This window comes from Necator americanus, chromosome III (assembly GCF_031761385.1).
Source record: "Necator americanus strain Aroian chromosome III, whole genome shotgun sequence".
NCBI lineage: Eukaryota > Metazoa > Nematoda > Chromadorea > Rhabditida > Ancylostomatidae > Necator > Necator americanus.
In genome coordinates, this window is record NC_087373.1 from 10,669,811 (window position 1) to 10,681,596 (window position 11,786).

Sequence of the window (11,786 nt, forward strand, 5' to 3'; positions counted from 1 at the left end):
CAGCCATAGAAGCGATAGGGAGGAGCCGGACACTCCTCAGCTGAAGGGGGTCTAGCTCACGGGGTGCACTTCAAGTGATGTCAACCGTCAAGCCTTTGTCAACCGTTCAAAAGTGAGAGGGTCCCTTCACCAACCGTACAAATGTGAAGGGGCTCCTTTCGCCTGCCGTCCAAAAATGAAGGGGATTTCATCGCTAATCGTCCAAGAATGTATAATTATAATATAATTATAATACTATAATTCTTTGCAGTTCATTTCACACCTGTTTTTCGCAACTTTTCGAACGAGAGCGAAATTCCTGCAGTAAAATAATAGCGAGACTTGATCTTCTTCTTGATTAGGACTACCAAAAAAAAACTGGTGGAGCACCATCTTTAAAGAGAACACCGTAAGAAAAGAAAATAAAGGACATTGTCGAAAGTATGACTTTACGACTTTATAGACGTGGTTGAAAGTTGATGCGCACACTAGATCCTATCCGATTTTCTACGGACCGGTACTGCGTTGTAGCGCTCTAGCGCTTCGCTGGACGTCATTTTTGACCAATTTCTTCTTGTTTCGTTGCTTTGAAAACAGCCATCTGTGCACCAGAAATTTTTCATGATTTAGTCCATCTCTGAAGTTTTGTTCTTTATATGAAATTTGTTATTTTCGTGTTATTACTCCAAGTAGCGGTGTGTTTTTCATGTGTTAGCTTATACAATCCAATGAAGATTTATTTAAAATCAGTTTTTATTTGTAGTGTGATTGGGTAATTTTTTCCAACAAACAAATACTAGTGAGTATTTCTTTCGAGGCGAAAAAGTTAAAAGGAGAAGTAAGTTCTTCATCCACTAACCGTAGAATTGTTTTGACCAGAACTGCTGTGCAAACTTGCAACTAGAAAGGTCCTCCCGGACTTAAGCAAGTACTGCTCGGATTGTGGCAAATACTATGCGCCTTTGGCTCTCAATACGGCTTTTTTATATTCCTATCAACAAGTCTCTGTGACGCTTTCCTTTGTGATTCCGACGAATCTTCAGCAGACGTGACGCGACCACAATCACTTGCCAATGGGTGGAAACCGCCACGAGGTATACCGCATTTGACGCAGTCGAAAAAGCGATTACGATCCAGCTTGGACCATCGTCAGTTCCACTCCAATGATTACGGAGAAGAGTGTAGCCAGGAGGGTCCGAAGTCGATCGGAACCGCTAGCTCCACCGCCCCGCTTGCGCAGTAAAACCAAGCTTCAGTTCTCCATGTCCTCTCTTCTTGAAATCTCGGAATCGGGAAGTGTATCAATGTTTTGTTGTTATTCCAATGAGGTTTAGGTGAAACTTTATTATTTGCCTGACGTTTCGACAAACTCGTCTTTACAGGATATGCACGCCATCAAAGACCTTGAACCATTTTCAGACCTTTGATAAAAACGAGTTTGTCGGAACGTCAGGCCCATAATAAAGTTTTACCTAAACCTCGTTGGCATAACAAAAAACATAAATGGAAGCTTCAGTTCGTGTTTACATGATCATAGCTTGTGAACTCGTAATTTTTTTTTTGGCATGTTATTCTGAGGACCAATGTGTTCCACATTTTTAACCTATATATGAGGTGATACAACCACGTTCTAAGGAGAAAACCGCAGCCACATTGCATTCTGTTTTACGGTGATTCGATCACAGGTTCCTAAACTGCAACCGCCTCCTTGGATTTAGTACTCATCATATTAGAGAAGATCGTCTGGAAGCTTTCCACAGATGCCAATGCACCGTAATCAATGAACCTGTAAAATAAGCAGATCAGTAAGGTGAACTACCATAATTGGCGACAAGGTTCTACTCACCTAATTTTGTTGATATCCTTCGGTGCATAAGCTCCTTTCACTATTACTGTATCCTGCGGTTTCTTATGTCCATATTTCTGCAAAAAAAGAGAAAATCTTTCTAATTGATTTCCTTGAGCTGTAGCCAAGATTGGTAGAGAAAATCTTTTTTTTTTTTTTTTTTTTTTGAGAAGACAAGAGCTACGTTATACTCCGAGCAAACTGAACCTGTTGCAGAACGCTTGCGTATCTCATAAGATCTGGCACATGCACCATTTTCCCGCCTACATTCACAAGAGCGAATCGAGCATCCTGAAAAATGCGGCTTTTTCTTCGGAAAAGACTTCTTTCTTTGACATGATGTGTATTTGTTGTTACTTGACTACTGAAACGTTCTGCCTTATGCCGCATAAACGCACGCACGAAGCGACGCGGTTTCCGACCGCTCAACAACGGATGGTCGTGGTTGAGAACCGCATCGCTTTAAACGTACGGATATGGTGCCGTAATTCAGAATGATTTGACTGAACTCTTGATCTAATGTTGAAAAGAGGTAATAAGTAAAAAGAGAATGGTCCGCTCTATCATTACCTTTATAGCTCTACCAAAATAGTGGATTTTGCGGATATACTGTATGCCAACGAGATCAATGCACATGGTTCTGAAATTGGTGGTTTCAAGCATCTAGCAAAACACATTTATGTGTAGTCCATATTTTTTCAGTTATTTAAGAACTGAGAAGTAATCTGAGTAGTACAAATTTTTCAAAGAGAACAATTTCAGATTGATTTAGGATGTTGTTTGTTTTTAGACGTAGTCGAGATCGAATTTGTTCGATCGAATGAACACGATTAATCTCCTTCTAAGAAAGAGGAATGAAGTAGCGCGTGTATCTGCGTGCGCGCGCGTCGCAGATCATAAGGATGGACATAACAATAGTCAGCTCCAATGAGTGTTTGTAGATCAAGCACAAACAGTGCGACTAGCAGAACATTTTCGAAACGAAATATTCGGAAAACATCTTGAAAATGAACTTATGAAGATTTTGATTGTATAATGAGACAAGCGGTAAAAATTCCTTACGTTATAGCTAGGCCAACTATTATATAGCAAAGGTCAAGCAGGTAGAATTCTCGATTAACAGGGACAATGTCGCCAAAGCCAACCTAAACAATACGATTTTTTTTAAATCTGAATTGCAGCAGTAAAGAAGAAAGAACTTCTGTTCTTACCGTAGTCATTGTGATGAAGGAGAAGTAAAATCCTGAGAAGAATTGCCAGTTTTCCCATGATCCAAGAAGTACTGCTCCGACAGTCATGTAACCCAACAATATCATAACAATAAGAGCGACGGGGATCGAGATGTATTGTTCCAGGCCCTAAATTAACGAAAATAAATTGAGTCAGGACTGAAGCTATGTAATGAAATCTTACATTATGCGAAACGTTTCGAACTATTAAAGAGTTTTATTAATGATCAATTTTGGAAGATAAAGTTGGTAACGAGCCGGAATCTTAGTGATTTAAATGGCTACTCCTTCAAAATATAAAAATTCGTAAATTCGTGTCAAAATGATTTTAGTTTGGTGTAACTGTGTAAGCTATTGCAGACTTGTTTGGTCTAAACATTGATTTGTGGTGCAATCACGTAAGCGGCTGCTGTTGCAGTGGGACCCTCACTCGGATTCCCTGTCTGATCGGAAACAATGAGGGTCCCACTGAAAGCGCAACCGCTTATGAGATTGCACTTTGAATTAGGTCGTTTAAACAGGACATATTCTACTGATTAGGGTTCAAAGTATCTTATTGTTTGAATTTTGTTTTTAAAGTGTGCGTTCCTTTTAATCTCCACTTTTGAATTGGAGTACTGAAAACTGCAATAAAAATATAGTCTAGGTTAGTGGTGAGGGATGATGAGGAAAAGCTCTAAGTATTTTCTATGTGGTCAAAGGTATTACGGTAGTCGAGACCTCCCAAATTTGTAATGTATCAGTAGTACGAACCTGCATTAATTGCTCTCCTTCTCGGTTATGTTCATCCTTTGTGGGCAGAGCGTTATAGTGGTGATGACGGCATTGTTTACGAGCTTTTGAGTATCTGAAAAATATCCACATTATAGTCTCGCTTTTGAATTTTTAACGCAAAACTTCTTTTACAACTTTTTTCAACAACAACAACTTACAACATCTTTTTTCGGAATGGGTCAACTTTTCCACTCTAACTTCTACACGGTATTGGTATCAGTTGTTCACCTCAATTCTCGTGCTTTACAACAAGACCGTAACTAATTTTTACCACAAATTTTGTGCCATAGAATTGTTGTGAATTATATCGAGATGAACTCATATCGAGATTGAATACAGGAACTGTCATATAGCAGAGTCAAAACGACATGTAGCACGGTGCAGTTGCGTAAGCGGTTGGTCTCGAAGCGGTGCGGTGGAGCGCAGCGGTTGAGATCTAGTGAGGACCCCTGCTGCCACCGTACCGTTCATTGCTGCAGTTCGTCCCACCTCGATTCCAACCGCTAAGTTCCACCGCGCCGCTACGAGCTCAGCCATCTACGCAACTGGACCGTCCTTCATGTCGTTTTGACCCAAATGTTTGAGCTTGCAGTCTGACCAACAACTGCGTGCTTGCACTCGCATTCTAGCCAAAAATTCGCAACGCTCGTCGTTTCCGACGGATCTACGGCAAACATCGGTGCACCGCAAACCTTGGCAGCTAACCAAAAATTAACGAAGTTGGGATCACTCCAGCGAGAAAAGGCTTAAAGGAGATTATGAGATCATGAGTATAGGTGGTTGGTGGTCGAATTTCGCTACGATGCTCCAAATGAGGTGCCAAATCTGCGACCGCTGGCGTACGCAGCAGGTCCGCTGGCAAGCAGAAGAGATTGCGTTAGCACCGCATTGATTGTCCGCTCGCTGGAAGACACTGACACTGCGCGTATGGTGGATTTTCTTTTGTAGTTCTTGCAGTTTTTTGTGTCGATGGATCAAAACCGCTCCAGTGCAAACCAAGCCTTTCATCTCTACGAGGTCGATATCAGATTTGCCTGGGAGGATAAAAACACTGAATTGATCATCAGCTGGTCCTCGCAAGTGACTGCGTACGCCAACACGCGTTCGAAAACGTCAACGATTACGAATTGTAGTAAAACGCGTTGCCGCACCCCGAGTGAACTGATACGTCAGTGATTTTATCTTTTTTAAATACTTCTTGTAGCCTAGGAGCATTCTTTGGGATTGTAAAACACAGTAGTATTTATTTGCTTTCCTGCGCATTACGGATACGAACTTCTGGGTGCCTGCTTTTTTATACTCTCCACTAATTACCGCGGTTATAGCACGTCAGTAGGGGCCTCGTAGGAAAATTTGCTCGTTAGGGGCGTTTCTCACACCATTTTCCAGGACAATTAAGGGGAATGATAGTCATCGCGTTCGTAGTCATGATCTACACCCTTTAAACACCCTTTTCATGGAGAGATCCAAACATTGTTAATTTCGTAGCATGCTGCCTTTGCCTCAGTTCCGAAGTTAGCCACTAACTGTGCTACGGTAATATGTACGTCAAAATCCTCTATGAACGGTTGAAAATCACTGCATCTCCTTTTACGGAATTTTGCACCACAAATCAGACATTTTAATGCGATGGGATATGCTTTACCTTACAAAAATTGGGTGTGGGATAGGAGTGCTCTTTTCACTGCATTGTTTCGTTTTACTGAGATTTTTCTTCTATTACTCATTTTGTGCATAAATAAACGTAGATAAGTATTCAGCTACTAAATACTCACTACCAGAAATGAATGAGCACTCCCAAGTACATTCTAGGATCACAATCGGCGGTAGCACCGATTGTTGTGGATCTCCTCATCAGTTGTTATTGTCTGCTATCATCAAAGTAATTGACGCAGAATTATGTGAGGACTAGTTAAAATTACGTGTTGTATCAGAAGAAAATATGAATAAAGTAAGTAAACCAGCCTTGAATATAACCAAATAATATTTTCAGACAGAAATTTGCCAATATCCGCTACAGTGATGAGAATGAGAGGTACTCCAAGAAGAGCGTAGGCAATGCAGAACATTCTCCCATGCCATGTTACAGGGACAAGATTACCATATCCTAGGGAAAAAATGAATCATCTAAATTCAAAATAACATAAACGAAATCCTTACCAATCGTGGTGAGAAGGGTTGCAGTAAAGAATAATGCTGTGATGAATGTCCATGAGTACTGAAAATGTTACTTTTTAACTGAGTCCCTCACAAAGCGTTGGCTTTCTTTGGATTTTTTTTTTTGAACAAAACAATGGTTGCAGCATTGGGAGCTGCTATTCATTTACTGTCAATAGTTTTTATATCCTTGACCTCTAGAAGTTAGAGGCGATGACATACTGACACAACGAATGGTGCCTCAGGGGATTCCACTCGGACTTGAGGCAAAAAAGAGTTCCCGCACATTCCAGTCGTTAATATTGGACGAACAAACTACATCATATAAGAAAGAACATAACTATCGAAAAACTACATCATACAAAAATCATATAAGAACTACATCATGTCCTGATACTATTCACGTAAGCAAATAATTCCCAGTGAAATAATAAAAAAATCTCCAAAGGTTATATAAATAAATATCACAAATTAGAATTAACGTCAGATTTTTTATTTTATATTTTTTATGTTTTCTAGTATATCGTCAAAGTTTTTCAGCTGAATGTTTTTCTTTTTCGGAAGTGTTTAGAGACATTCACGTTTTGACTGCTTAACTCATTTTTGTTCCAAGCAGCGAATATTGTTGATAGTAAAAATTTTGGAAAAAAAATACTACGGAAATTAGGATATGCTCAGTCGAAACTTAGAATCAACACAACATATCTCTTTGACTCATTACTCAATGGAAGAATGTTGGTGAGCAAACAAATGATAGGTGATAGCAACCGCACCGATATATAATCAGTGCCAAGTGTGTTCAACCGGGTGATCGCGACGCCTACCGCAGCGCAAACTCTCGCTCTGCTTGACATACACTCTCTCTTCTTCCATTTCTACACACGCTATCTTAACGCATCGCCATTAGGTCGAACACTTTCGGTGCTGAGTGTAGGAACTTTATTTTTTTTTTATCAAATCATGTTTTTGCATCAAATTATGATGCAGATACGATTATGTGGGTAGATTACACGTATGCAATAGATAAGCACAGTTCCATAAAACAGACTTACAGTGAAAAAAAAACCATTAGGAACGTATAACACAAGCAATAAGTACAAAAACATGCAAATTACAGCTGCTACAGAAGATTTGTTGGGGAAAAAAAAAAAACTTTTTGTGAACATACCGCTGGCACGTTTTAATATCCTGCAAACTTACTTCTTCATCTTCACCACCAGGCTTCAGAAGAGCTGCACTAATGAAGTGAGTGTCGAAAGCTTCAAAGAGAATACGAGTTGAATTCTCAACGTAGAGGTTAGCTCGCTCCTCAATTAAATCTGCAATATTTTTCAGTTGACCAGGTTTGATTGAAAACTTAGGTATATACATATGGAGAGATATAGTAGTCTTTAGAAGCAAGATGTTTACTTTTAGGAATTATTACAGTTTTAGGACTGGTTAATAATCGATCGGTGTTTTCACTGAGCTCCACACAATCGGGTGCATGCGTGGAACGTACTGCGGTACAGTACTGTCCTTGGGATTTGTTAAGACATGCGCGGATAATATATCCCTAAGTAGTGCCAGTTATCACATTCTTCCAGATTTGTTTGGTTTTCATAGCTTTAGCGTCGTGCGTCTTTTAAAAATATGTAATCTTTCAGAGAACGAAAAAAATAAGTAGATAAAAAGTTGATAAATTGAAGTCATTGCCTTAGAAACCAGTAGGAATTGCGAGACTACGTTTGAGAGAGTGCGATATGAGACGAGAACTCAGAGTAATGCGCAACATCCGTTTATTATTCATTATTCCATATTATTCTAAACTCAACACATGTACAGTATAGCCATCACGGATGTGATGGAGTCAAGCACAGTACACCACATCCACGGCCAGTGGTTGACTCCACCACTAACGAAGTCAAGCTGCGAGTTTACCTATCCGCTATTCACCCTATCATGATGTACAGATCGGAGACTTGGGACACCGCCGGTGGTGATGGAGAACCTTGACCGCATGGAGAGAAAGCTGTTTAAACTACTGATAGATTACTTTTGACTTACGGTGTGCCATAAGGAAGAACTTTACTGGGACGTTGATGTGGTGTACCGGCGGATGACGCGTAGCAACGTTTACAATCTGTCACCGTCGTCGAAAGTAGCTACAGAAAGTTGTCTTCGCTTCTTTGGTCATATTAGAGGAGACCAGTAGACCGGGTTCTTCAACGTGTTCTGAGGATTCTCCCGGATTCAAGCTGGAAGAGGCCAGCTAGTCGAAAACGGAAGTACTGCACTGATATGGTGAAACAGGACCTGGGAGCACACTTTGTGGAAAGGCAGTTTAGGCGAGCAAGCTTTCGCAGAGTATGAAATAAAGACAGATGGATTGATTCTGTGCTTGCATTCTCTTGCTGAAGATCGAGTAGGTTGGGCAGAGGTGTGCTCAAGGACTTCGACGAAGATGCGAGCAATCGCATCAGGCGATAATATCAGCCCGCCGATTAGGTCAAGTCACATGTATGTAGTTTTATTTCTAGTACCAATGACTTTTGCTCGATAAGTCACGTTGAAATGGAACCATTGTGTCTTTGCGGCATCTTTAATTTGGTATTTGCAAAGCACTTCTCTCATCTACATGCCAGCTTTACCAGCGTTCTTGGTCGCAGTCGCGCCGGAGTGGACGCAATGCGACGGCCAGTGGAACAATAAACTTGGTAAAGACAGTACCTGCCGGTGCACCGGACTCAACTAGAGTCCATAATTCGTCTAACATTCGTTCTTTATGTTGGTTGAACCGTTTAATCGCCGACTCTCGAACAGCCATCTGAAAAGTTTGTTATTAAAAAGATAAGAGAGAAAATTGTTAATTTTCTTACGGTCACCTCATTCGGACGCTCCATATGATAGAAGGCTACGGCGCCTCCAACGACATACAATAACGATAGCAGGATAAGACCAACATGGGGCAAAACTATCCGCGCGTATTTTTTCCATGTTGGCATCTGCGGGACGATGATCTAAATGCAACGGGTATTTGTAGAATAGTTTGTTTTTTAAAATCCCCTTGAGCTATAATCTTTAAACCTGGCTTCAAACTACAAAAAAAAATACCACTCTTTTCAATTTTTCCACTCTGATTTGCTCTCTTACTTGGTTGGCATTCGGATCTTGCCTAGACTCCACATAGTTCTCACCAACTCGTAATGTTGTTGTTCGTCCAGCATACGGTAGATGTGTAGTGATGAAACCCATGGTTTCTTAGTGGACCCAATCTGTGACCCCTCAATCCGCACCTCATGCCACACACGAGGGACAGAAAAGCAAGAAATTTCTACCAGAGGCAGATGGAATAATTAGAAATCATTAGCGTTGTGACGGTGACCGCTGTTGCTACGCCAGACATTCTGAGAGTTTCAGCATTAATATGCGGATAATGAGGACAGTCAAACAAATTGAAACATTTGGGAATGAGGTAGTAAGTATCAGTGCTTATTCTGTACAATGTTGAAGTATTGTAGCCCATACGAATAGAAGTTTTTTTAATGAGACATAATATAGTAAATCGTTTCACGGTGGCTGAACATCCTGAACAAGAAGCAAATGTTGAAGGTAGCGTATCATGAAATTGATGTGGTCTGGAAACCTAGTGGAGAACATAGAGTTCGAGGCGTACATCGCGAATACGAGCATGACTCCGCTCAATTTTCCCTATTCATGCTAAAAAAAAAACGCCGTGGGAACGACGTTTTTTCCCACGCGGTACGTTGGAACGCGCCACCACTGTGCACGTACCTCCGGTACGCGCTAGCAGTCAAAAACGAATGAGGTCTCCGTAGCAGCCTATTTAAGTAAATTCAACGGATGGGCAGCTGAGAGAACAGGAGTGAGTACAAGGATGGCGCGTTCTACCGTACCTCATAGAGACAGACAAGTTCCTGTTTTTTTAGGGCAATTAGGGGAAGTGAGAACTTTTTTCTTTCTCCAACTCTTTGTTTCAGCAGCGCTCTTCACGCTTACTAACACCGACAATGTAATGAAGTAAAAAAGGAAAAGTGTCTGGCAATAATCAATTCTCTTGGGATGCAGCAGCGCGTTCACTTCACCTCGGAATCGTTTGAGACTTTCGGATGTATTCTTAGCATATACAATGACTTGCGGGGCTAGCCGATCTATCAAGTCACTGTTTTCATCCTCTCGGACACGTTTGCTACCAATTTATAGACATTGGAGGGTGAAAATCTTGGTTAGCACTGCGGCGCCTTTGAACCATCGGTCGATCTTGCAGTCAGAATGGGGCCCCTTACCGACTACGCCAGGCTTCTGGCATTTTCTGATAAATTCAAATTTTCAAATTTAGGAGTATTGAAAAAAGTCAAATAAGACGAAAGTTCAAACATTCCTACAACTACTACCTTTGTATCGTATACAACTGAGGATAATAGACTTAGGTGATCTTGATCGAAGAAAAGGCTTTCTAATTTCTATGGCATTCTAGTTTTTGAGTGAGTCAGAAAATAGTTCTAGGAGGTGCGTGAGGGAAATTCCAGCGAGATTATCAACTAGTAGGGACAAAAGCGTCAGTGTTGGTGAAAAAAAAGTGATCAGAAATGGTTTCTCTAATATTTCTGCACATGTTTTCAAATTTAAGAGTATTGAAGGAGTGCGACGGAAAGTGCGAAGAGAAACGCGACGGCAATTTTGAGCACCTTTCAAAATCTAGTGCTGACATACTAGCGAATAATATTTCCTGAAAAGCGAATAATAGTTCCTGTTAAAGAAATTGAAAACAGTTTTGAATTTGTTCCATAAAACTTTTGTTCGTAATCAAGGTATATCAATATTCTTTTGGACGAGAACTCGCACCAATTGCAAACAGATTGATTTGGTTCAAAAGTCACTAAAAATGGAACTAAAAATGTTTAAAATATGATTGTATTTCCAGGATTTTTTCCCTCTGGAACAAGAAAACAAGAATGATACATATTTTACACCAAACTACAAATGATTAATAGGATTATTTGAATGGTTTTCAAAAACTCTGCTTATTTCTACGCGATGAAATATAGTCCAGATAGTCTGGGAAGATAAGACAAAAATGATCTATGTACCTTTCAAACTTTTAACCTAGCTATATCCTTGCTTGTATAGATTATAGCTTATGTGGGAATTATTTTGAAAAGGTGAAGGTTTCTAATCTTGGCAATTTTTTCGTTCCGTAGTAAAACGAAGGGTTCATTCTTGTTCATTTTTTAAATCCATTTTTTCTATTCCGTTATTTCCCGATTCTTATCTTGGTTCCAATACTTGTTGGACTACATATAATCACAACTTTTATGAATCCAACTGTTGGTATTTCTACTTTTATTGTATGCATATACCGATTCTCTAAAAGTTTTGAGAGTTCCTGGGAAATGCCCTCAAGGCAGATGTTCTGCGTTGTTGATAGCCGTTATTTTTTGCCGGCCGTCGTCTTCTACCAACGCTTCAAATGGCGTTGAAATATCGGGAGTAATGCGCTGCATCATTTGCGCCAAAATTGCGGTTTTTCATGTGGAAAGGAACAGATGAGAAAGAACTGTGGTAGTGCTAAGGCTTGTTAGAACCTAGAATTTTCACGTATTGAAAAAAAAAAGTTTTTGAGAGAATGTCCCTTAGAGTAAGTGCTTAATGACATATAATTTGATGAAATAGAAATAAAGTGCACGGAAATACAATTAAATAGTAATTTACAATTAAATGGAAATAGTCTGTGTTCATTATCATTCAATTTTCTATACAGTAATCCACACCCGCTTCTGTCTATGTACTTATTTAAGAGT

The 11,786-nt window shown here is 40.1% G+C and overlaps 1 protein-coding gene across 1 annotated transcript; it reads right to left on the bottom strand.

Annotated features, from left to right (window-relative positions):
- Positions 1-1,668: 1,668 nt before the first annotated feature.
- Positions 1,669-9,219, bottom strand: RB195_009197 (uncharacterized protein; the record flags this gene model as incomplete). Its single annotated transcript, XM_013446078.2, has 13 exons — positions 1,669-1,765; positions 1,826-1,902; positions 2,033-2,116; positions 2,396-2,465; positions 2,888-2,970; positions 3,037-3,183; positions 3,808-3,901; positions 5,794-5,935; positions 5,989-6,046; positions 7,186-7,304; positions 8,695-8,791; positions 8,850-8,984; positions 9,118-9,219. 13 exons carry the CDS (start codon positions 9,217-9,219, stop codon positions 1,669-1,671), a joined length of 1,305 nt encoding a protein of 434 aa, XP_013301532.2.
- Between the last annotated feature and the right edge of the window lie 2,567 nt (positions 9,220-11,786).